Source organism: Cebidichthys violaceus, unplaced genomic scaffold (genome assembly GCF_023349555.1).
Source record: "Cebidichthys violaceus isolate CVI_PGR_0920_01 unplaced genomic scaffold, fCebVio1.0.p SCAF_13, whole genome shotgun sequence".
NCBI classification, from domain to species: Eukaryota; Metazoa; Chordata; class Actinopteri; order Perciformes; family Stichaeidae; genus Cebidichthys; species Cebidichthys violaceus.
Window position 1 is genome coordinate 5,800,563 of NW_027176296.1, and position 27,583 is coordinate 5,828,145.

Consider the following 27,583-nt stretch of genomic DNA (forward strand, 5'->3'; position numbering starts at 1 on the left):
CAATGGCACAAGCTTTTGTAATAATGAATCAAGATGGCTACCCTTCGCTGGACAAGTAAACATATTTGGTTCTGGTACAAGATTTTTGGCATTAAGGTATCAAAAGTATCATGGGGTTGAATTTCTGCTTGAGCACTGACATATTACTACTACTTTTCAAGAAAAAAATGTTGGATGTACCACAAAACCAATTTATCCTGTTGCAAAAAACATCATGATCTCCAGCCCTACTTACAACAGAGCCCATCTTTTTGTCCTGCAATGTATGACAATACAGGATGTGGGGCACTGTCTTGCTCATTTCATCCTTGTTTAAGCCTGTACTCACTATTCTGAATGTTTCACATTGCAGTGCCAAAAGGGCAGGGTTGAACATTTCAATTGTGCATTTTATTTTACGGGCACTGAGCTCTTTAGTCCTTAGAAACAAAAAAAACTAGCAACAAGGTAAGTTCTGATCACTAAAATAACTTAAATTTTCTCCCTCAGCGTCTCTGCAATTATTGCAACCACTAAGTCACTCGGCTATCCATATGAGGATTAATAACATATTGCTATGTCCATGAAACCAGCATAAAATAGATGAATATTTTAAATTATATATATATATATATATATATATATATATATATTTATCTAATATTTATATTAATTAAAGATTTCACTGAGACATTGTCAGGTTGAACTTACTGAGATGATGTTTGTACCAGAACTCAACCAAATGTTGCATAAACTGAAAGAAGGTATGTTTTCCTAAGTATAAGCTAGCAGGGAGGTAGTGTAGTCCTTTTTTAATTTGTAACAGTATAAAAGCTTTCCAACACGGTGGCTGTTATTTGTGTCTGAAGTGTTCTTCCAAAACATATTAAAACCTACACATCTGTGAACTTTATAAATCAAATTCAATGCCTCTCGCTTCTAATCGGTGCCAAGCTCTTACACAGTTTGTGCTCGTCCAGAGAGTGTGCTGTGCAGGGAGCGATAAAACGTTTCACTTCTCATCCAGAGTTTGGTATTATACGGATAAAAGGACATGTATGAAAATATTTCTATCCAAGTCGGGTTTCCTCTATCCCCCTGTTTTTTTTGTGAGAATATATTCCCTCCATCTTGGTGTGACAAACCCAATTCATTATTACATTTTTGTCTGTTATGTAAGGTAAAAATAGCACAATAATCCCAGAAAAAATGAAATACCATCACAAAAAAGGCATTCCACACCCAGCAAATTAGGAAATCAACTCAAATGAAACCCATGGAAACAAGGAGCATGTTCTCATTCCAAAACAAAGGAGAAATAATTATGAACTTAAGGAGGGTACTTGGAAATGAATTTCTCTGTAACCCAGGTGACTCCAAAGAAAGAACCACAACAACAGTTAAGGTTCAAAATGACAACTCATGAAAAAACATGAAAAAACAAGATACTCAGCATGAACTGAAAATATAAAGTTTAACTTCCAAAAAAACAACAAACAAACAAAAATAAATCACAAGCATTGTTTGCATCATACGTACCTGACTCCCACAAATACTACATATTTAAGACTTTCTTACCACCAGCACCTGACTAGCAGAGCGGGCTTACTCTATAGTCAGTGAACTGCAACACTTTCCCTCTCAGAAAGCATGCCAGAAGTGTTGACATCTATTCCTGTTTTCAAATTAGTAAATAATAGCTTTAATTTCGTCTCATTGAGAGTTAATTTTGGACTCATTTTGGGGTTATTGAGAGGGAGAGAGTTGGCTCTGTGCTGTAGCCAGGGCTGCTTAATACTCATGTATCTTTGGGCTGGAGGGTCCACAAGACTGTGAGAGGGGAAGCCATAGGGGGAAAACTCACTCCCAAGATATTCTGCTCTTCTGCACTTGGCCATGTACACTGACAACCATCCGCATTATTATTATTTTTTTCAAATAAATCCCATTTCATAGCCTTGTGTTTAGGTTTCCTGTAAAGCTTCCTGCCATTTCAAGAATGCCAAGAAACAAGAATAGAGGAAGCAAGATGGAAAGCTTGTATTACTGAATTCATAAAAGTTTAACAATCGTGTTCTGACTGCAGTGTCACTTTGGGTGGAACAGCTTTTAAAAAAAAGAAAATAAAAAAACAGGGGTTCTGACTATCAGAAAGGCCTCCTCCCAGTGAAGAGTGCATGTTCCAGCACACAACAAATAGGGCAGGACCTCAGCCACAGTTCTCAAGCCCTTCTCTGTGTCCAATGGGCTTATTTACTTACGGTCTTACTGGATTTTGAGCCTTTCAGCTTCTTTCCTCCTCTCATATTGTATTTGCAAACTCTCCACGTCAAGAATGATTGCTCAGTTCTCAATCTTTGTGGTGCGGAAAAGGCTGTGAATCTGACAGGGCCAGGCTATCACAGTGCACAGGCATCCTCATGCCTGATAACGGTTTAAGACTGGCAGAGGCCCAGCTTTAATAAAGTGTATATCCCATGAAGGCCAATGGTAGGATTATGGATAGAAGAACTACAACCACAAAAGAAGAAACTCAGCTAATGCCTTTCTGGAGGTTCTTTTGAAGCTTCCCTGAAAGAGTTTCCTAAATGCTATTTGACAAATAATTAGTCATGTCTGCATTCATATCCACCGATTGACTTTTTTAGTCTGTTGTGATGTGAAGTATCTGGGTATAATTCTGTAATGTCAAGTACTGGTGGCATACCTAATCATCATGACTACCTTCAGATTAAACATGCTTTTAGTGCAACATCCTCAGTGGATATAAATGGCACACATTGCTAAGAGTTTAGCTACCCAGGCCATTACTCAGTGTCTGTTGTCAATTCTTAAAATGACACAGATTGCCAATACTTTTGCTATCAGAGTATAAGCACATGTCTGCATTTGAATTGTATTTTCATTAGAAGCCTCGAATGACAGGATGTTCATATTTGTAGATCATTATGGAATTAATCCCCTCGGTGCCAAATGGCCGTGCTGTGGCTCACACAGATATTCCAATATATCTAAAAACCTCCTGCAATTACAGTAAGTGGGGGGGCTAAACTGCTTGTTTGGCTAAATACAGAGGATTTAGAATCTGCCACTTTAATTTGAGAGATAGCACTTGACTAGCTACTGGCAGGTTCTAGGTATAATCTAAATGTGTAACAAAGCCTGACAATCCAGGGGCCTGGCTCATAGCTCATCGCAAAGCATGAAATTAATTCTGACGCTATGAAATGGGATTCTTATCTGCCACTCCGGGGCCTTGCAGTCCCCTAACATCCACTCACAGGGTCCATCTTAGGTCCTGCTTTGCAACTGGGTAATAGCTAGAAGAATACTGGCAGCCCTCCCAGCTCTCGGGTTGTGGACCAACTCCGGCCACGTCTGAACGTTCTCACAAAAACAGTCTCTCAACCTGGTCTGCTATGGCAGCATACCCCAAGAGGCCTTGCTTCTGAATGAGGGCTACAGTGGCCAGTTACAACTCGTGAATTTATTTCAGGCTGCTTTAATATTGAACAAGAAAAGCCAATGAAATTAATTTGGTCCTCTTTGATTTTAGGAGTTATTATATATTATAGGACTGAGATCCATCAGTATTAATTATTTTTGCAGTGTATTTTCACGAGTTCTTGACAGTGTAGTCCCCATGACAATAGCCCCTGGTACTGCTGCTAGGACTGAGCACAGACTTCAACAATCTGTAAACATTTTGTACCACAGAAAATGGACAATAAACAGGGGAATCATGTTGTCTGTCTTTCTTTTTACTTTGTGGAATAGGGTTTCAGTCTGCCTGACACTATTGGGATCAGATCCAGGTTGAAATGGTTCTGTAGGGCTGTGAGAACATGGCACCAAAAGTCAATGAAACAATATTCATTAGTCTGTAATATGTTCTTGAATGAATAATCCAACCGGTATAGGTTATTATTTTATTGTAGTTTATTTCACTTTCATTTGAGTATGTTGTGATCCTTCTTTAACATATAATTAATCTTCAAATCTATCTCTGTGCAGCTAGTTCAGTCAAAAATCTAGTAAATAGAGCTTCCTGTGGGAAATGATTCTGCATACTGTATATGTGAGGGGGCTTTCTTAATGCGTGTGTGTCTGTGTGTGTGCAACTCCTAAAGTGATTGCACAGAACTCGGGAGTCTGGCTTATGTCAGTTTATTGCCCTTAAACTTGAGACCATTGTGTTTCTTTGCACCGTGTGTGTTCATGTGTGGTCTATGTGCTCCCTGTTTATACAATGTGCCTTTTTCTGGTGTTTTTCCAAAAGGCTGACAGTTTATATTGTCTATGTTACACTATGCTGTGAAGGCACTTAATTCAAGCTATGTGTGTGACAGGGCTCTTCACTGACTTGGATGCATAGAGATATAGAGATGCTGCTATTCCTGATACGTATGAGAAGCCAAACAGAAGACGTGTCATTTTTAAATTTAACCGTATCATGTGTAAAGAATGCTTACTCTATGCTTCCAATTCGATATTGGTGTTTCAGAAAAGCACTGCAAAAAACAACAGCTGTTAATTTAATTCATTTGTTAAGGTTTTTGGCAGACTGAATCCCTAAACCACTCAATCACTTACCTCAAAGGATCCAGAAAATCAAGTTATTTATTGTGATGTGGGAATTCTTTTGCTTTGTCTGACTTAGTCTGTGACTCTTCTGACCTCAGCAGTGAGAAACCAAAGGATGTATCTTACACTTGCTTGAGCTGAGATAAAAGCCTAAAAAAAAACATTGGCTGAGAGAAAGACCAGGGACAATGAGGCCTAAGGTGAAACCATAGAAGTAGAATGGATAGAAAAAGTAAAGATGGCTGCTTAACCTTACCAAAGAGTATTTGATTATCATGTCATGGAAATGAGCTCTTATGCGGGACACAAAAGTTATTTAGTTGATTACTACTCCGAACACAAATTCACACTAATTTCCAGGACAGTAGTATCAAATTTCAGTGGTGGGCAGGCAGACGCAATTATCAACGAACAGTTTTCCTTTCTATCCATTGTAACTACGGATGAAGCAGTTGAAAGGAAGAGTCCCTTGTCTTAAGCAGAGACTTGAGACAAGCCACCAGTTAGACTTATTCTCCCCCATATTTGCTCAACGGGCAACAGTTTGTCAGTGCTGTCTGCTCTGCCTGCTGCGCTGTTGTTGCTTGTGGCTGTAGTGGCCTTGGGTTCATGCAAGAACCCAACAGAAAGATGAAAATAGCAGCAAGCTACTGTTTGGAGTGATGTCAAACCAATATTGTTTTGGATAACCCAGAAAAAAATAGAAATAAATTAATAAATAAAAAATCTAACTCAAAACTTTGTTTCAAAAGACTCAACGTAAAAGGAAGAGGACACAAAGTGAGCAAGGAAACGTCAAGCCATTCCAAGGAGAGCTTTTGTTCCATTGCACAGGGGAACAAGTAGCAAAGAGAGAAACACACAGCTGAAATAGGGTGATGTAAGAGAAAGAGAGGAGTGTATCCAATCCAATCAGCTTGCAGGTTACCGGTCAAGAACAAATGCAAAAACAGTGGTAAGGAAAACACAAACACACATCGACAGGTGAAGATGCGCACAGACACCCGAGAGACGCCAAGACAGAAATGGGGCCGAATGAACATGAATCATTTTCATGCTGGGACTGATCAAAGGACCAACAGTGCAGTGATAGGTTCTCATCAGCACCCCCAGTGGGTAGGAGTGAATATTGCATGCAACTGGCGCTCTCCTGTGTAGCTCTGCTGCCCAGCAGTACCAAAAAGAACTGTGAAGTGGTTGTTCCAAAGCCCCCACAGCCCAGTTGTGGGGGCACATCCAACAAGTTGCACTGGTAGAAACAGAAAATGTGTTAAAAGAGGTCTACTCCCACCGCCATGGCTTTCCTATGTCCCAGTAAAGGTCCTCTGCCAAGTTATTGACAATAAAGGTAACCACTCTGACAATGAATGTATACATGCATCTGTGTCTGTGACTATCAGCACGATCCACAATGACTACATCAGACCAGTCCCTAATACCCTAAATCTAGCTACGCTTCAAGGTTTTTTACCATTAATGTATTGAATGCCAATGCACAACATCATCGTTAATCTTTGTGTGCTGTGTAAACCCAAAAGACATGAATTTCATACCCTGTCATCACAACAGTCCTTTAGCTACTATTGGATATTTGATTGGATAAGCTGTGTGTATTTTCTTTCTCTACAGCTTGCACTACTGAGTTATCATATCACTCCTGTTGGCTGGTTTAAATAATTCAGTTGTGTTCCTGCCATCTGTAAAATAAAAGAATCAGAACAGAACTGATATACTGGAATAAATTGAATGTGAGCATATGTGTACTGACAGTTTTTTTCTTCTTTGATGACTAAACCCAACCCCAAATTCCCCATCCCCAATCTGAACACAGTTCATATGAGAGCCTTGGCGGTCTTAGAGGAGAGCTGACATTTTTTGTGTCTCGGTCACATGGAAGAAAGTGCACTTGCTGTTGAAAAAGGAAAAGCAAATATGAACAAAAGTGAAAGGGAAATAAGTAACCACCACAATTGTCTGTCAAAGCAGACTTGATTTTTTTGAAAGTGTTGCGTACACTCATGCATATTTGGCACTAGAGGCAATTTATGAAATTAATTATAAAATGAAAGAGTTGTAAAACACTGAAAAGGTGACTTTAGCCATTTGTAGCTTAATTTCAACCGTTACTTGCCACAAAATGAACCTTTTGTTGTGTAAATGGCACTTTACTTAAGGTGGAAAATGCCATAATCATTTTGTTGCATTGAGGTTAACAAAATCAAGGTCAAGGTTTTAGCAAGAATTAAACAAAACATTAGTTAAGAGTCAGTTTGTCATGTAGTTCATCATTTCTGAATCAGTTTTGAACCCTGATTATGTCAGAGAAAAACACAGTCATAGTTCAAAGTTGATGATGCAGTCGACATTAGAGAAAATAAAGTTTACAAGCTCCAGTAAAAGGAAAAAAACACAAACCCTCATCAGAATTCAATTTTGTAAAAGGCATACATCATTTAACTGCTTTACTGGGGAAAATCCCTTTGTTAGCCAACCCACAAAGAGAACATGAGAGAAGACTGAATAAAGGTCTACATACTGGCTTGCAAGGTCTTCTGTGATATGTCATTGGTGAAGGCTCCAATGCCTTTGTTAGAGATGGCTGCCAGAGAGAAGTGGTACTCTGTGTTTGGGCGGAGATTTTCCACAACATATGAAGATGCGGGTCCAAATGTTTTCTTCATCTATTAATGGAGAGTATTGTTATTTACAAGTGTGATTTAAAGTGGTTTCAAACAAATTTTAGGTTGAAAGGGATGATGTACACCTCTCGGTGGAAAAAGGTAGACACTGAAATTCAATATGAAACACCAAAAGTCTTACCTGGGTGCCAAAACTGCCTTCCATGTAGCGAAGTTCATAGTTTATAATTCCTTCTTTGTCATAGGCAGCTTCCCAGGTCAGTTCAATGCTGGTATCAGAAACAGCACCAACCTGGAATTTGGATGGTTGACCTGGAACTGAAGAACATAGCAGGGGACATTGTTTCAGGAAATGTTACTAGAAATTGGTTAAGAAATTAATATTATACACACGACAGGGGTACCGTAAAAAAATCTTAAGAATGTGTTAATGAAGTACTTTTTTCCTGTTGAGTGATTTCTTGATAAAATAGCATATTTTCTATCAACACACTAACATGATTAGCATAATGGAAAATGGCATAAAATGGATATGGCAGAGGATTAGATGGAGGTAAATTGAGCGGAGTAGATTATAGTGAAGTACAAAATTTGTTCCCCGATGGTAAGCATGGTACAAGTGCTCTACATATTCTGGGGTTTCTGAAGTTGGATCTGCCTCCTTGCCCTAGCATGGTGGAGTGATTTTGCTCAGTTTCCTGAAGCTTATAGAGAGTTTTCATATTTCTCTTTCTCAAATGTGGCTGTTTTTTTCTGACTGCCATAATCAAACAGACTTTTGTCATCATTTGCAGAGGCCGCAGATGTGTGGGTGAACCTTGCACAGCAGGGGAGAAAACTTGTCTCCTTGGCAGCAAGCACAGTCTGTCTAAAGTTTTCGCAAAATGTGCTGCTGATGCACAAAAACAGCTGAAGATGTTCTTCATTGGCTGTCAAAGTATTCTCTTTAAGCAGAAAGCTACAGAACAGATGTAGCATTCACCATTTTCTGTATCACTTAGTTTAAACTTAACAACTTGGTTTGAACTTTGCATAAATTGAACGCAAAATTGCCAGACACTAAATTCGATGACAACAATGAAAGAAAAGAATATTTCAGAGTTTTAACACAAAATCAGATTTAATATCTTTACCTCCTTGCAGTACTTTGACATGGATGGGCTCTGAGAAGGGTCCATCGCCTACAGAGGTGAATGCTAGGACTTTGATTGTGTATGTCTCTTGAGGAACCAGGCTCTGGATAGTGGTGATGATGCTGTCCTGGACATTATGGATCTGCCAGAGGCTCATGGGTTGGGAATCGTCCATGGTGTAATAAACACGGTAGCCCTTGATCTGCCCATTGGGCTCCTCAGGCTCTTCCCAGCGTACCATCATGGTGTTTTGGGATATGATCTGGGCCTGAATGTTTCGTGGTGGACTGGCAGGGGCCTGTTCACCAGTCCGGGTTTCTACTGGCTCACTGGGAGGACCCTGGCCAATTGTGTTGACGGCTGAGACACGGATTTCATACTCTGTGTTGGGGTAGAGGCCACCAATGCTGTAACGTGTAGTGGTGATGTCGTCCACTGTCTCATACTTGCTGTCTGGGGACTTGGCCCTATACTGGATTATATAGTAAGTCACTGGATCTGGGTTGCCTGAGTCCCAGGTGATGGTCACACTGGTGGCAGTGGTTTCAGTAACCACAGGGGTACCTGGAGGCTTGGGGAGAGCTGTTATGGTGACAAAACATGGCGGAGAGGGGAGACAGAAAATTATCATGACAGTGCCAATCAAAGAAATTTGCATCAAAAAAGGAAAACTTCTAAATGCCTTCACAATGCCCCAAGGATATTAAATCAATACACATTGTAACTGAAGTTTTATGTAAATCATTTCAGACTTAATGAATAGTTCATCTTCTCTTAAAATACAACTCTTCACAAGCACAGTTATCTCTTACATTTGACAGTGATCTGCGCCACAGCTTCAATGATGCCAAGGCTGCTCATGGCCACGCAGGTGTAGTTGGCTGACTCACGGACGCTGCTCAGTTCGAGAACATTCCTGCCCACTGGCATCTCATCCTCTGGTGTCAAATCCTCTGAGTTCAGCATCCACTTGACGTAAGGCATGGGCGACCCCACCGCCACACACGTTATGTTCACACTGCCCCCAGGCATGATTTCCTGACTCGTTGGTGGAATGGAGAAGCGTGGAGGCACCCGCCGGACTGGGAGAAGGCATGAGGAAGGAGAGAGGATGACAAAAGAGGGCAAGGGAGTCAAAAAAAAGAGAAAGAGAGAGGTAACAGGAGAGGCCGATGAAAATGGACCCTTCTCAAGGAAATACTTAACACAAAAGGTTCAACATGGTACATGTGAACTGAAACAGAAAATAAAAGAAGTAGACTTTTCAAAACATACAAAAATATACAAATAATGAGAAGGAACTAAACTAACAGAACTGCTTCAACAACAAAGTAGATTAACAATAAAGCAACGATTCATAGCAACAAGGTTCCATTGACCAATATTTGACCCATCACAGCACAATTAAAGACACAAAAATCTATTACGAGTTTCTCATCTTTGGAACTGAACTGCTGACATATATACACCTATAGCATAACCTGATCACAAAGTATGAAAGTGTGTAGTAAAGGCCATGTGATAATTCTATCACATAAACCATGGCAACCTGGAACTTCCTGTCCTCTCAGGCACACATGCCAAACAGGAAGTAGGCCATTACAGGCTTCTCCCACAGCACAGGAAGTGTAGGGTTACTGGGCTATTGACCATCTCTACAAGATCTCTAAACACATTCTAGCGGAGGTTTGCACTTGAAGCCTGTCTCTTCTACCTAGATATCTTAAAGATGAGAAACTTTAATCAGATTTTTGTGGTTTAGGGTAGATCCACTGGACAAAGCCTTATTAAGATCTGACACGGTTCCATTGATAGATGCAGCTATCAGTTTCACAGACAGCATGCATAAATAGACCGAGGTAAATTAAGGAGTAAATGATAACAAAATCAGATATAAAAATTGAGATAAAATGCATAGAGGAATATAACTGAAGGGTCGCTAGCATGCCCAGACAAAAGACGATTGGAGAGGAAAGAAGAAATACAAGATAGAGGATAAAGCATCTGAAGAGAGGAAGAAAGGGAACAGAGGAGCAAAGAGTGACAGAGGAAGAAAAAGAGAGGGGAAGGTTTGGAGGAGGGTGAAGGGGGGTAACCCACTTCAATGCTGTGTAAACTTTGTTTTTCTCCAGCAAATGTGACAAAATGTGATGGTGGCACATTGTCACATCGCAGTCCCAGTTAACACAAAATAAGTATTGAGGAACAAGGTGTGTGCCTAGAAATACATAGAAAAAGAACTAGTAGCTAGAGAGTCTACTATCACAGAGTGTTGGAGTCAAGAAACAGAACTGGATCAACAGGGAGTAGAAATCCAGAGAACACGAAAGAGAGATGGAGGGAAAGGGAAAGAGAAAGGTAGATGAATAAGGGCAGAATGACAGCTAATAGAGGGAGACAGGGAGGACCTCAAAACTCATGGATAGGAGTTGAGTGGAAGGAGGTTGATAATGAGTCTGAGACGCAGAGGGAGGGCGTGAAAGGTACTGTGTACTTGCATATGTGTGTGTATGTGTATATACATAGATGTATATATTTTCTGCGTTGGTATAGGCATGAGTGTGCGTGTGTACAGTATGCAAGAGTTAGAAAGTGAAAGAGTATGAGTTAGCAAAAACACTGTGTGTTCATGAAATGCATCCCAGCAAGCACTTGACAAATAGTGTCATACAAGAGGTGGCCAAGTTCAACACTACATGAGCAGGGAAGTTTCAGAGTGATATTTAATGCAGGATCTCCTTGCCTATATGAATCTCAGGTGAGCAACAAAAGTCTTTGTTTTGCCTAGGCCAAGATGAGTTGGGGATTGCCCATATTGCTATTTGGTTAAATGCCAAACTTCCTTCACAAATCATAGGACAATGAGACATTTTACATGCCTGGTGGTTATAGGTACCACCTTGTGCTGAGGGAAAACCCTTTTGTGGTATAAACAAATAATGATTAAGACTTTAACTTATTTTTAACAAAAACAAACAAACTACTACAGAGGTCTATAACTTCCTACTAAGTATTTTAAACTCCTTTTCAACATTTGCTGCAAACTAAAATATCTACATCTGGACAATGTCAAAATGTTTGTTGGGATGCAAAGAAGGTCAAAGAGAGAGAAGCAAAGTAGTGCAGATGTAGAATTAAAAAATTATGAACTAAATGGAAGAGCTGACTTAGAGACGGACAGATAGACAAGACAGGAAAGACAGGGACGAGAGACAAGACACAAGGCAGAACAAAACAGACTCAAGCAGCAAGACAGCAGACGAGAAGACAGACAGAAGGAGAGACGAGCAGACAGACAGTGACGGATGGGCACGCAGACATACTGTACAGTACGCAAAGGGGAAGGGGTTTGGGTGGTCGGAGAAAGGGAAGGAGCAGGAGGAGGAGGAGGAGGAGTAGGAGGAGGGCATAAGTGGGGGATAGAATAAGGAGACTGTGATTCTGAATCAAAACAAAACAAAAAAGACCATGGCTCAAAGTGGGTTTGGAGGTCTCACACACTGGGGCTTAAAAACAAGAATCAACTACACCTCCCTTCCTCCCCGCTTTAAACATTGCACCTCAATGCAAATGTAAAGAAGTCGTAGGGTGGGCGGAATGTGAGGTGTGTGTGTGGGAACTGAGGGGGAGACTCAGGGGTGGGGGGGTGGGAAAGGGGGTAGGGGGGTGGGAACTGAGAGTGGGCATCGAGGATAGGTAGCATTCCAAAATACACCGTGTCGATCCAAATGGGATTCAAATGATCGTTGCATGGGACACTTTGACTTTTACCAACAAACTAAGGGCACAAATATTTACACCCGGACTGGTGACACACACTGAGGGGACTTTTACCAGAGTACTGACATTTACTGACCTGGGCACTGAAATAATCACTAAAATGTACATACAGCATGTTCACATGTAGTCTGCAGGGACCAAACATGTTAGTAAATAAAAGCCATCTAGCAGTATGTACAATATCTTCAAGGTGAAAACGCATCTACACTGACTGGCTTTTAACAGCCATGTCATATTTAGTTATATAAACCCCAGCATTCTGCTTTACATTTAAAAGTATTTATAACATGGAGAGTCAAATACAGTTATAGAGGTAATCAAACATGGATTGAGACCTTCTGCAGCTTTTAATTTATCCTCCTATGTACTACTCGGCATGCAAGTCCTGTAATTCACTGTTAATGTCAATTATGTTACTACTTGGGCAAGACACAACCTGACCTTGAGGGCAAAAAACTTCATTGCTGACCTTTGAGAAAATGCTCTTTTGTGGTACAGAAACGCGCACACTGATTTGGCATAAAATGTACCAAGACAAAATGGTCAATTGCAGATTCAAAGAGTTTGTCCCTAAAAAATATAACATTTTCCATATATTTTAAGTAAAACGCCTCCATTACAAGCATCTGTTGAAAAAACTATCAATGAATCATAACCTGTTCTGCCCTGATCTGACTGTTTAAGTCTAATCAAACAATGAAAGCATGACTTCTTGCTTGAGAGATCATGCTGTGTCTGATTGTGACAGGTATAATTGGATAATTAGGAAATCCAACTGGGAGATATTCTCAAAAAAAACCATGTTGAACTGGAAAAAAAGGCAAAAAGCCCATCATATAGGTACAGAAATATATCTCTGCATTCTAATTTGTGCAACAACAAAAAAAGCCTAACGAAACAACAAAGGTGGAAGGGCAGCCCATTCCTCACACAGACATGCATGGGTGTGGCTATGACATGAGCGACATATACAGGTGCGCCCCCATCCACTTGGGCAGATACCAGGGAACCAATACAATCCAAAAATGTCACCCAAGCCCATCCAAGCATGCCATTCATTCCCAAGTATAGCATTGTTTCAGACACACACACAAACAAATGAAAGGAAATAAATCAAACTGAACAAATCCACGAAAAGAACTAAGTCCGAACAGCATAGACAGTACCAGAGTGCAGCTGTGTACAAAGAGGTATGCATCAATACTATTAGATGTTTTTCAGCTTTAATTTAATTTGTTTAATCTTGTCTCAAATCCAAAAGATTGTTGAAACCTGAATAGAGTGAACAGGGTCTGTATTTTTAAGAGCAAATGTCCAATCAAAGTGTGCCTGACGGCGGTGCTCTTCTCTCCCTGAGACTCAGTTCAGCCAATGGACTGGGAGCTGAAGGTGCTGAGTGAATGAGGTTTTCCCCACAGGAAGATGTCTCTGTTCACCTTTGAGTACCTACACTGTCAGGGCAATGAGAGAACTAACACATGCCACCCGCCAAATACAGGTCACTTTTGGCTGTGGCGTGCCAGTGAAATTTGAAATATGCAAATCACTGAGCTGATACACAAAAAAAAGTCCTTTCTTAAAGTTTTCATGGCACTGGGGAACACACAAACAGAAAGTCGGGGGAGAGTCTACCCGTCAACAGCATGCACCGTGTGTCTGACACAAAAATACATTTGGTCTTTGGTTACAGCAGAAGATCAAGAGCTCAAGGTCAGTTGATGCTACAGCATATTACACTATGTCTTGGGTGGAGATAACGATGAATTTTAAACCCAGTAGACACGTTAGGGACGACATTAACTGTGTGTCTAAATGTCAGTATCACATGCAAAGGAATCACTGCCCTATGCAATGACTGAATGTTCAAGAGGGCACCTACGCTATCCTACTAACATGCAATGCCACTGAAACAAAGCAAATAAGGAATCCCAATTGCATGGACAGGCTCCTCATTCCCAGAGACCAGGAGCCCAGTCGGCCCATTTGGAATTGAGAGATAATAAAACAAACATATAGCTTTCATTTGGACACCTAACAACATATCATCTTTTTTTTCAAGCCCCAATGTGGAGAGATAGCCAAGAAGCCTTACAGTGGACGAGGTGAGAAGCAGTCGAGAGAGAACGCCAGAGTACTGCACTAACTCTAATAGTGGGCGGTGTTGTGGAGGGATTTGTGCCAAAAAACAGAGGTCAGAAGGTGGACATTATCGGCCATTTTGGTGAGGCAGATTTTGCTGCCCCAAAATGAAGGGGGAAGCCAAAATAATGTGCAGCCTTTAGTGTCACCTTGAAGCTGAGATTACACCCTCTTGCTGCCTGAGGACACAGGCGCAGTATGGAGATCCTTTAGTCACACTTGCTGGGTGAGGCCTACGGCATTCATAAACCGCAGGGGTCGCCGTGTATTAACATAGCTTGGCTGCGTCAATGCAAAACAGTCACTACTGGTGGCTTATCAAAATGGAAATTATTACCTAAAGGAAATCATGGCAGGGATATCTAATTACAGCAAGCAACGGATTGAGGGGGTTTCAGAATGTATGACTTTTTTCTGTTGTCTTGAACAGGAATGATGACAAGCAGCCAATTGATACCGCCAGAATGTCCCCTCACTGTGGTGATCCCTTCAGTGAATATTATCAGTCAGATTGAGAAAGGGAGTGTATTCATATATTTGCATTAGAACAATAGGTAATGCAACTTCTGTTTTGTATGACAAATAAATGCACTTCTGATGGCAACGTGATTTTTTTTTAAAGGGTTGGCTATTAACTTAGGACTCCTTGAGACAAACATCTAATAGAGATGGCAGGATTTTGCTTTGGCCGGTGAGAACATAAGGTGTAATCTAGCTTTCTTTCCCAACGTTACACAAATGCATAGCAGGACATGCAAGCACATTCAAAATCAGGCAGATACCATCGTAGGAGGGCAAACATGCACATGCGTACATCACAGCACAGTCTTTCTGCATCAGTGTTATTCTTCGGACTTATACTTATAAATCAATATTGTAGACATTGTCAGGCATCATTATTCTGTTTATTACAATGGGATTGTGCCATGCTTTGTGGACACTATTATGTGGAGGGCAGCAATGACAGATTACCGACTGGCGGCTTTCACAGAGACTGGTACAATTACGGATAGATAGTCTTTTTCAATTGGTGCAAAGGGGTGTCAGAATTTAAACCCGCATCTGTGTCTGCGATAACAGTTAGATCAGAAGGGATGATTATATGTATTTGTCTAATGACTTGCATTAAGGACAAATGATGTGGCTGGTGCAATGGAAATAAATACATCTATATGTAGCTATACTCAGCATCTTCAGAAAGGGATTATTTTTGATGGAGTTTCTTTTACTAATATTTTGGGTCTCATGCCAAACAAAATGGCTCTGGAGTTGTTAAAAAATGGCAAGGAAAAAAACTCAGATTCAAATGATCTGGCTGGCTCGCATATATTTTGAAGATAAATTGCAACTGTCAAAAAGCCCATGTCCCGAGGTTGCTGCAGCTTCCTGGGAAAAACACATGTACTCTTATAGATAAATAAAGGCTGTAAAAGCATGGGCATTTATTTGTTTGTTGTAAGAGCAGGAGTCACTGTCAATATTCCGGATACTTTACAGAGATCAGTCTAATCTCCCGGAGATCAGCACACTTTGACAACCACACGTACAAATTCTCCCGCTCTCAGAGGAGACTGATAGGGGAGCTAGTGCATTATCTCCTCTACCTGTATGAATGACATGCCTGATCTTCCCAGACTTGTTGAACCGCATGGAATACTAGCCAAAAAATGTGGTTCCTTTACAAAAATGATATAGCTTCTGTATTCATAAGACTACTGGAGACATACAAATCTACAGGCAAGCACAGCAGCAGGTGACATAGGGTTCAGTATGAATCTGATTAATTTGGATATGTCTTGGAAAACCCGGTGCACATGCTGATGCTAACAAGTAGGTGGAATATCTTAAGAGATGTTGGTACAATGCCAATTGCAATATATATCAGTGAAACTCAGTTTGTATTGATTTCTGATTAATTTAGTATGTTCTCCTAATTATTGTTGAAGTAAAGTATGAATACTTAAAAATGATTGTGTATCTTGTTGTAGTCCAGATAGAGAATCATTTTTTCTTACTTAGTCACATCAACCTGATAATCAATTATATGTTATGAGTGTGTGTGTACTAGAGGAGGAGGGCTTTTGAATAATAAATTATAATTTGATTGAGTGTCATGACTGCGAAGGGAACACAAACAGCAGTCACTCAACAAAACCAATCTCATCTAGCTGCCACCATTTGAAAATAAAAGTATCTTTGAGCACCCGCTAAGCAACAGCAAATGTGATGTCAAAGTCATTATATTGTTATTGATCCACACGGCACTGTAAATGGCATCCCTTAATGGCTGCCTGAAATCACCATGGAACCCAATCAGGCCCAATCAGGTGAACATATTTTTTTTCAGTAATGGATCGCTATAAACAAGATGACAGGAACACTGGCTGTATACACACTTATTATTTCATTCGGCATTTGCATTTGCACTCCGAGACTCAAGAAGCAGAGCAGCGTCATTGTGAAAAAGACACACAAATCTCACAAACAAATTAACCACAAATAGACAAACATATTAAACGGAAAAGTAAGGTCAGGAACAGAACTGAAACAAAAGGAAAATACACAAACAACACCATAATCACAACACAAAAATTAAACTAAATAAAGGAAAGCCCAAAAAATCTGGTTGTATCAGGGAAAACACTTGTTGAGAAACCAAAGAAAGAGAACAAAACAATTGAACAAAACACAGGGAAGGCAGAAAGAAAAAGACCAACACGGCCAAAGGGATTCTGTACAAGCATGCAAGCGCAGTTACATTCTCCCATCATGCAACACGTTCTGTTATTCCACGTGCTGGGTTCCCATGACAACACGTGCAAGAAAGCCTTTAGGTGCAGAAGCAATACCAAAGGATGCAAAACGAGAAAAGGCCCCACAATGCAAACATAAAAGTAAATTAACAAGACCCGAGCTAATCAGGTTTGCTTTCATCATTTCTTCCTTGGTAATAAAGAAACATTTCTTTCATAATCATTTAGCAGTTTGGATAAACTGATTAGTATTTCTTCAAATTAGTAATGTATCGAGCTCTGTAATAGGCAAATATAGCTACCATTTTTCAACATGTTGATTTTTTTTCTTTCAAATGTGGGTTAAAAAAAGTAAAAAAGAAAAAACACACCAACCTTCTCGAAGCTCTGAGGGATGTAAAGGGGTTGATGCAGAACACAATGACATGAGGAGAAGAGAAAAATAGGGGAAACACAGAGAGAGTAAAAAAAGCCACCTCAAGGTGTTTAGCTGCAGCTACATTTCCCTTTTCTTTAATCCTTTTTTCCTCATTTTCCCTTGCCCCTGCTATCAGTGACACCCGTCTTGAAAGTACACTTGCCTGCCCCGCCCCACCCCCCTCCCTTAAATAAACCAAAACAATTAGATACACCCCAGTGGCCGCACTGTTGCCTGGTAAGAAAAAAATAGTGAGGCGCCACTGGAGTCAAATCAAGCGTACCATACTCATAATTCAAAATTTCACAAGCTCCTTATAGCCACAAGGAGAGGCTCCTGTGGTGGCTGTATTTGCTTTTGTTAGAGAAGGAAACCAAATAAAGAGAAAATAAAGAAAAACTAATGAGAGATAGAAAAGAAAAAAAGACACAGTTTGGGCTGAAATTAGCAGCTGCAGTTCAAGACAGTGACAGTAAATGTTGTTAGAAGCCAATCAGTAACACTGTCATTATGGTTTCTGTTTGGGAAGTAGGCTCAATTTTCCCTGGTACAGTGTGCGCCAGATAAAATTTAGGATTGTTTTGTTTCTGGAAATTGATCCCTACCACAGCTGCTAATCTCGAGTGCATTTCGCTTTGTGAACAAAACAGTCAACATCAAGTATCAGAATTGATTGACAAAAGTTAACTGAAAACAGACAAAGGTTGACACCATCAAGGCATAACAAGTGTGTTACATAGTGTGAAAGTACCTGACTAATTATGACCCTTGTGTAGGCTTTTAAAAGCATGCTGATGGAGCCAGTGTTCATGAAGATTGCATGAATTGTTGGAAATGATATCAGGGTATTGCTGCGTGTTTTTGACCAAAGGAACTATCCCAGTGCTGTGTCAACAAAGTGTTCCCATTATTGTTATTTAACGATTCCTGTCGAGCTCTTGACTGCAATTTGCCACGAACCTTTTAACATCTACCATGCTGTACGCGGAAAAAAATGGATAGCTACTTGACATTAAGTGTCACTGCATCACAGTGGAGACAGCATGAGCCTCCAGGATGAATGCTGGCAAAAAGAGACACTAATCTTGATGAACCATTATTCACCCTATACTGCTCACAGTTGCATTTTTTCTTCCCTATGCTGCTACTTCACAGGGTATGATAATAGCAGTAATAATGAAAAAGCAGCTCCCTGACCCATTTTATAATGTCAGGCTAGTGAATTATTTATTGGGAACAAAGTTATTTGGTACACAGCAGAGGGAACAAACTGAGTAGATACCGAGGCATCTTTATTTAATATGCACAATATAAATAATACATGTCGAAAATGCATCTGCTTCAATTTATCAGAGCTCCCTCAACAGGGATTCATTGTCATTTAGCATTAGAAGTAGAGGGTAGGCTTTTGTCTTCATTGCATGAAACTCAACGTTCTCTGTGACTGATTATTTTTCATATCTTCACTTTGCTGGATCATGCCAGCCAAAATTACTCCTGACTGCAAAAGGATTTAAAGACAATACCCCAAAGACGAAACAGGGGAATACTATGGATTAATGCTCCAGAACACCATGAAGAAAACGTAGAGGGAGTGCACTATTTAAAATCTATGCCATAGAACAGTTTTTATGTAACACAGAGCAGCGGACTGTGTTAAGAGTCCTTTTCTATTAATTCACCACAAGGGAATCCTTTTACCCCCCAAATCTGGAGAAGGAGAAGGGGTTGAGATTTTGATTGATGGGCATAAATACCTCGCCACTCAATCAAAATCAAGACTTACCGTTGTGCTCCTGTACCTGAAAAACGCTAATCAAAAAGAGGTCCTTTCCGACTCTTTTTGGGTTCCATAACTTTGACGGAGGGGGAAACATTTTATCGGGCACACAATTGCAGGTGTCTTACAACTGATAAAGTAAAGACATACGGCTTGTTGTGCTACACATTTCCTTCCGAGCGAGTAGGGGAGGGCATTCAAAGACAAAATGGAGCATAACATCATAACAGAGAAGAACATTAGTTGGTCAATTATAGTTTTACATTTGGAAGTTTCAGTGCATATGAAATTACATTTGTGGGCAGGCAAAACTATCAATGCTAAAAGATTTATAGTACTCGGGTAATATTATTCTGCAAAATACATTTTGTGCAAAGACACTTGGGCTAAAATGGAAGCATTTATCATTTGGTAAGCTCAACAGTAATGCTACTTAAAGCTGAGCTGTACCGTTCAGACATTTTAGTTAAAATGGGTGGATGTTTTTATTTTTTGACCTGGCTCTGGGGCCGGATTGCTCCCTACCTCGCACATAAAGGTTAGCAGGGGACGAGTAGCGCACGCCTTCCACATTAGACGCCACGCACTCGTACTTCCCCTGGTCTGTCTCCTCGCTGTTCTCGATCTGCAAGGCACCTGGAAAATTACAACATGGAAAAAAAAGACAAGAGGGGTGGGGGAAGAGAGAGAAGAAGAGAGAAAGAAAGAAAGCAGGGAGCATGTGATTAGTCCATTTATCAGTGACAGTGCATAAAGGAGTCAGACAATCCGCTTAATGCAAGGTATCTTGAATTTCACAGGACCATTTTGTCAACAATCTTTTGTCTCTGCAGTGCTAATGCAGATTACCATGGCAAACTGGGTTCCTCTCCAGCCTCAGCCATCCGCAAATAAAAAGAGGTGGGATTCAATAAATAAAAATATGGACTGAATCAGTCACACTAAGTGTATGCAACTCATGTAAGACATGATATCTCTTAAAAAAGGACAAAATAATGATGTAAGTGTGATGAAAGATAGTGCAGAAGGGTGTTGAGATGGTCTTGTAAACTGAGTGAGACTAACACATTGCTCTTTGCATAGCACTCCACAAGGGAGAGTATGTGTGTGTTGGGGGAAGAGGGGTCATGGGAAAATATCCAGACATATAGTTCATGTCAAAATGAACACTCGCCCCTCTGTCGTTAAACTGCTCAAAGAATTGTGTGATAACAACTCATCAGAAAAGAGACGCATCTAATTCTTACATTTTATATTGTGAACATTTACGGAGAAGAAAATAAAAAATATATTGATATGAACTGATAAAACCAACTACCATTGTGTTTTTAATTATTTGTATTCTCTTTACTTGTTATTCATGTGTTGTGTTACACTGCATTTCATTCATTCAGTCATCTTATAGGGAATACAGTTTGAAATGAACCCCTCTGGCTTACATGTTTCAAACTGATTCTATATAGTACCACTTTTTAGATTTGATCTCTTGAATATAAACCCAAGCTAAATGCTCGACAACAACACTGAAGAAGGGGCGTGGGGCACAGAGGAGGGAGGTGAAACAGCGGGCGTCAGATCACTCCTCGTTAGAGCGCTGTTGACGGCACTTCCTGATGATATCATTAGGGCTTCTGGCTGGCTCAGCAGACAGATTGCAGCCCAGGCCTCCCTGACAAACACAGCACCATCGCTCGTTAGCGTTTAGCCAGGCAGCATCAATACGCCAGCCGCTGCCCAGGATTCTTTGTAATATACCATAACCTACTCCATCACATCAGCAAGCAGAAAGAACACAATGTTGTACAAAGCTACTATCCTGGAACATTGGTCTAATAACTGTGCAACAAATGAGACCATCGATCCTGCTTAATTATAAAGATTAGTCACTCTTCCACCTTGGCCTCGGCTTTAAACTCTAAGAGTATTTTTACACCTTGGAGTCAGTTCTGAGATATCTACTCTGAGAACCAGAAGTAACAAAAATCTCTTCATTTCCCTTAACAGCTCAGATCACCCTCATCCCCAGAGGGAGCTGTTCCTGGCACACAGCTCATGAACCAAATGAAAATGTCTACCTGCCGAGTGCAGGTGGTAGAGTTTCTGCTCTGCATTTATGCAAGGATCTGATTTGGATGTGTTTGATGTGTGCTTGCAACAGCAAATGCCAGCCTGGTGGCAGGTGGCTTGGAATGTGCTCAGAAGCCTACCGCCTCAACACCGGGGAGACCACAAAGTAAGAACTGAGTGAAGTTCAACTCCAGGTGGACCGTTCCAGAAAGCTCTGCCAGCGGCTCGTCAGCCATAGGTCCCTGCGCTGAATTACAAAATCTTTGAAAGGCTTCGGTTGACGTTTGTGCAATTGTTTCAATGCTTCATAAATAATAACGTTGAAAGGCTTGTGGTGGACCAAACAGTTAAATCAGAAGAAATGCTCTATATTTCACGTGTTTTCATTCGGTGTGTGCCAACTGCTGAAGGTCTGCAAATGCCTCCAATAAATAGAAATGTCTTCATCTGAAAATAATATTTCACAAATGTCATCTGAAGGTCAACAAAACACAATCACCAACATGCGGAGGGTGACAGATAATGAGCCAAACTAAATTAATTGAGAGCCAATTAAAACCAACATTGGCTGCTGTGAATTGTACCTCCTGGCGGAAGAGAGAGAGCAAGGAGAGAAAAAAAGAGGAGTGTTTGAGGGAATGATGGGAGTTTCATCTCTTCCTCTCCATCTTTGGAGGAGACGTCTCGCTAGGTGGCATTATCTATTGTTTCCAAGCCCCTACTGGCTTCATTGCATATTCTAGCTATTATTTAGTGGGTCTGTGAAGAACACATAAAGACTCCTTCTGCTGGCAGAACAGAGAAAGAGAGAGAGAGTGTGTGGGGGGGAGAACAAGTGGTAAGATAAAAGCGAGGAAGAGGACAGGGAGGAGAAGCACGGAGGAGAGACAGGAAGGAGAGACAAAGGAAGCAAGAGATGTAAAGGAACACTGAGAGAGAAGGAGGAATAGAGAATTTTTCTCATCCATGCATCATATTCCTTATTTTCGTCTATTATTATTCTGTCTCAAAATTTTAAGTTTGACTCTTACAAGAAGAACAGGCATTAATCTTACCCGTGTGGAAATCTAGGTGAGTTACGATTTATCTTAAATTAGATTAACACTAAACAAAGGATAACAACAACAAAATACTGATGAATTTAATTGCACACCCTGGATAACATTAGATTTGTGTGACCAAATGTTTGATGAAGGAAGCCCAGAAGTAGAAATCACAGCTTCATTCTATTTGGAGGTGCTTTATGCTACGCTCTCCGCCAGATTCACACATAGTAGAGATGCAATATCCCGCTTGTGTTACATGTGTTGTGCTACACTGTGTGAGTTTCCTATCTCTTCAGTCCTCTCCTCATATATTTTCCTCAAGTCCCAGCTTAGTCTTTTGATAACCTAAGAAAAAATAATTTAGATGAATCTAAATGAATGCCATTTATGATATCTGTCCCTATATAATAGAATGACCAAGCAGTCAGTTTAAAGTCTGATAATATAAGCATTTAAACAGACCTCGAAGGGCTTTTGAATTACAAATCCAAACAAACCCTCTTTGATGTCCTATCTCAAGCAGCAGCATGTACATTCATGTGTGCACACAAAACAAACTCCACTCTTTGTCACCAGCATGTGTCCCTTTCCTACCAATTTTTTTCTTTTCTTTTTAAAATATGACTGCACTCTCTGTGTTTTGCATAATTGCGCTTGGTCTACCCTGCCGGCCTGCGGCTCACCAGAGCGCAAGTGGCCAATGGCATTTTATTTCCTTTTATCAGGAAAACAGGGAAACACCAGGAATGAAATAAATGATGAAAATTATCTTTCACAAGCACAATAAAAACCACGCACCAAGTCGGTTAACACAATGGGGGTTTACTGATAAAGACTTGCCTTTTGACAAACATCAATTTAGGGTGTCCCTTACTGTGCGTATATGGGGCCAAAAGGCATGTCTTCCCTGTCTTCATGTATGAAGTCTTATTACAAACACATACCAAAGAAAGTTACCTGATTTCATTAGAAAACATGAAAAACTGCTCATGACAGTTGACTATTCTGCTCGCCAATGATCAATAAAAGCATGGCTCTGTTTACTCTATGCAATATCAGCACAGTTTAAATGTTTCACCTGATTGTTTGAAAAAAAGTGTCTTACTCTGGGTACAAATGTGACAGCAGCACTAAAGTACCGGCGACAAGGCTGCAATTACTGAGTGGGCACTACTTTACTTGCTACTTAATCTTGCTGAAGGACACTTAAAAAGGACATGAATGTTGAAGGACATTATGTGAGCGGTTGTGGGTATTGAACCTAAGATCTCCACTTACAGGCCGTACCGACCATCCATGCACCCCAGCTAGTGCCACCCCTGCTGAGTAATAAGTCATGTTTTTCTGGGTCAGAGGAGAAAAGATTGGTGCCATTTTTTTTTCTTTCCGTCTTGTTCCATGATGTATGCTGCACCATTAGGATCCAAACAGTGGCTACAGTTGTGGCAAATAAAGTCCCTGATAATAACGACTTCACTTCCATGTGGACCAATTAGTCTCCATCTCAGTCAAAGTGACCCTCCCTGCTCACCAACACGCACAACCTTCAATCTCCACTGCCATCCATTCCAGGCTGTCTTGGGCAGCATGTTCACTGCCTTCATCCATTCGATAAAGAAGGCTGTAATGGGCAGTGGTTCTGGGACATTTGTCCCAGCCGTGACAGCTGCCCTGGTTAACAGCGCTGCATGCCGCAGGCTGATCTGAAGAGGTTGAGGTGCCAAGGTGTGATAACAGTAAGACTGCCTGGGAAGAGTTCAACAAATACATGTTTTTGAAGACCAATTCAGATTCTGGATAAGACATTCTTATACTGAAGCCGTTTAGAGTGGATACTTTGTGCCAGTAGTCTTCCATATATTAACATTTTATAAATTTCAGGCCAACATTTAGGGACACTGGGACGTCTCATTTATTTAAATGAACATTAAATGAATGTTATTTGCAGGTCTTTAATGCCCTTTTTTTAGCTGTTGACTAGCAGAAAAATATCAAAAAATTTTAACAAAATATCAATATTTAGCGGTGGGGAAAATCTGAAGAAAAAAGAAAAATGACAGTCAGCAAGGGGTGGTAAAAAAGACCCTTATTTATGAGAGGTACTGTGTGCAATAGAAAGACAGAGAGAGACAAAGAACAAAACAATCAAAGAAGGGTGGGACGAAGAGTGGAAGAGACGGACAAGTACAGAAAAACAGAGGGGATAAAAGAAGAGCAAGGAGGGGCAAGCATGGATGATTAATTTCAGAAAGTGCCTGGAGCCGTGGTCTGCCCACCCCCGTCGCTGCTTTGTAGCAGCTTTGCCATGTGTGCCCCCCCCAGTCCCATTTGTGTAATTCAATTAGTGTGCTCCAGCGGGCCTTGATTGATTTGTTTAGGCGATCAACAAAATGGCTGGCCAAGTCTAACTCTTTCTTTCCCTCCCTCTTGCTCCTTCCACAGCCCACTAAGGTCTGCCAGTGGCACACTGTTCTTTTCATCATTTTATCTCTGATTTTCAGTTCATGTCTCTCGTCGTCTCTCGTTTCTCATCTCTATCCTCTCATCACTGCTCACTAAAGCTCTGCTACAGTGGAATTAAAACCCAATCCTAAAATCACAACCTTTCCAGTACACACATCAAACTCATTAAAGTGCACAGAAAAGGGCTGGGTGCAATACCTCAAGCTACCTTAATGATTCAAGAGGATCTGTAACAAATATATCTATACTAATACATTACAACAAATATTTAGATTCACTATCATAAAGCAACTACAATTAGATGTTTAGAGACGCACTTTGCAAATTAGAACTTTTGTCACGCCAAACCTGTCATGTTTGACAACGCAGCTGAAGATGCAAACACTGTTTCACACTACGTTTGTATTTTCACATCATCATTATCGCATCATAAATATAACAAAACCCAGTAGGATCCTACTTGACTGCCTGGTATATATCTATATAAGTTTTGCTAAGGCTGGTTCAGCATTGTTCCATATAACAACCTTTCAGATGTTGTTGTTGTTGTATCGTTGAACATCAATTAAAATACCTCTTATGTCTGCAGAGGGTGACTAAAGAGGGCAACAACGTGCAGAAATTTACGGATTTCTGATGTGAACCAGCAGCTTTTCTCTCCGTCTCCCTTTCCTTCTGTCTTCATTCTGTCACTCGGGCATGCTCTGCCACCACGCCAAGGTCATTATACTGTGATCGCACCAGCATGGGGTCCCACGTGTGACGCCATTGTTGTCAGCGCCCATCTGGTGCCTTGTAATGCTCCCATGAAATCAGTAATGAAGCAGGTAGGGAGTCCAGCTACCTTTCTACCTATCGCTTACCTCTAGGCCAGCAACCTGGGTGGATTTGTATGGATACAAAATGAATGCAGATTTAACATTTTGATTATCAGCGCTGTGATGCTGCCTTGCGTGAACAACGGTGGTCTATTCTTTCTTCCTCCTCAATATTTTGAGTTCATTCTCATTAATTGCTCTTTTATCTGTTCACTTCTCTGTGCTGAGTCCATATCATATTAGACTTATTACTTTTCCTTTTAGCATTGAGGGTAGCCTCTATTGCTGCCCTGTTTAGCTCCGAGCCGAGCCTAGCCCACTGCAGTAGCATCTAGTGACCCACAGCTAACGCAACCTTGCTGAAACTTTTCAGCCTGCTTTCAGGGCCTGTCACGCCACTGAAACTGCACTTACTAAAGTGGTACATAATCTTCTGCTTACTATGGATTCAGATTCCACCTCAGTGCTTCTACTACAGGAGCTCAGTGCAGCTTTTAACACCATAGATCACTACGTGTATACACTCTAAGGCGTAACAATCTAACATCAAATTTTGCCTAGCTCTCTCACATGGTTAAAACTGTTACTGATATGAAAGAACAAAGTATGTTTCCTATGGTAATACTCAACCTCTGTGCTCTGTTCTGGGTCAGCAGGCTTCAGGGCTTTTTCCTATCGTGCCACCTTCCTCTGGCATAAGCTCCCTGCTTACATCAGACAGTCTAACTCCGTTTTTGCCTTAACGTTCAGTGAGTGGCTTGTGTTTTGATTACTTCAGGTCTTGTACCTTTTACGATTATCCATCCGGCAGCTCAGTCTCAATGAATCTATTAAGCCTTGTACTTATAGTCCATGTACTGCGGACGAGAAAACTTCACTGCATCTCTCTCACTCTGTTTGTTTGTTGTCCCACAAGCACATGAGCGTCCAAGCTGTGTGTGTGTGTCTCTCTCTCTCTCTCTCTCTCTCTCTCTCTCTCTCTCTCTCTCTATATATATATATATATATATATATATATATATTACGTATTGAGGATCTAAAGACAGGGTGTTGCAAGTTGTGCAGATTGTAAAGCCCCATGAGGCAAATTTGTGAGTTGTCACATTGGGCTTCAAAAATAAAATTGACACAGAGTGATGTAAAATGACTCATCATTAAGACAAGTGAATTTTCAGGAGTGCAAGAGCTACTTAAAGTAGATGGAAGTCTACATTTATGTGTACATGCACTTATGCAAACAAAACCATTTGTGTCCTTCTCAGACAGCCTGATTACATTAGCATCTCTCTCCAGATCCTATGCTATTCGTTTCTTCCTACATAAGCACCACACACTCCTGACTGAGAGACAGTGTCGGCGCGCGGTAGCGGGATGGGGAGAAATTACCCTTTTCAGGCAGCTTATCATCTTATTATGCAAATAAAGAGTTCATATGTCATGCTTGCTTTAGTTTGCCACGATGTGATTAATGAGTTCTTATTTAAGCAAAGCAGAGCAGGGAGGTCTGGGTTGAGGGCTTTTAAGGAGTGAAGGGTCTGAATTTAGTCTAAAAGCTCAGGTGCTTATATGTTTGAAAACATGCTTGTGTTTGGAATGTCGTGTTACGTATGGCTGGTATGGAATGGTTGAAGATGGAGAACCTTAATCTTACTGTAGGAGCTCGATCGTCACATGAATCACCCTCTTTGCTGTACCAAACTGTAATTGTGAGACTAAATACATTCAGCTTGTCCCAAAGAATACAGGGACACACACGGCAAACTGAGATATTCACTTACCTGCTCAGCCTGTGGAACAAAAGCATTTTACAACAAACAGACGATTCAACAATCACACTGAATCAACTGGGAGATAATGCTTCAGCAACAAAGCCTGGTGGATAATTACAAGTGAAAGTTAAATTGTAAAATATGAGAAAAAAATAAATTAAAAAAAAGAAAATAAATATTTGACAAAGCTATTGTAGAATTCATCGGAATCACAC

At 40.6% G+C, this 27,583-nt stretch overlaps 1 protein-coding gene across 11 annotated transcripts in view; it reads right to left on the minus strand.

Moving 5' to 3' along the window:
• The window catches only part of ptprsa (protein tyrosine phosphatase receptor type Sa), a 235,439-nt gene that overhangs the window by 59,168 nt on the left and 148,688 nt on the right, over positions 1-27,583 (minus strand). For 6 of the 11 annotated variants that reach the window (XM_068707526.1, XM_068707521.1, XM_068707518.1 and 3 more), the window contains 6 exons: positions 19,731-19,841; positions 17,383-17,394; positions 9,148-9,417; positions 8,336-8,917; positions 7,384-7,520; positions 7,100-7,244 (listed from right to left, as the gene is read on the minus strand). In XM_068707526.1, the coding sequence (XP_068563627.1) occupies positions 7,100-7,244; positions 7,384-7,520; positions 8,336-8,917; positions 9,148-9,417; positions 17,383-17,394; positions 19,731-19,841 (1,257 nt within the window). The remainder of the gene's footprint in view (positions 1-7,099; positions 7,245-7,383; positions 7,521-8,335; positions 8,918-9,147; positions 9,418-17,382; positions 17,395-19,730; positions 19,842-27,583) is intronic. The other 5 variants (XM_068707525.1, XM_068707523.1, XM_068707524.1 and 2 more) reach the window with 1 other exon arrangement.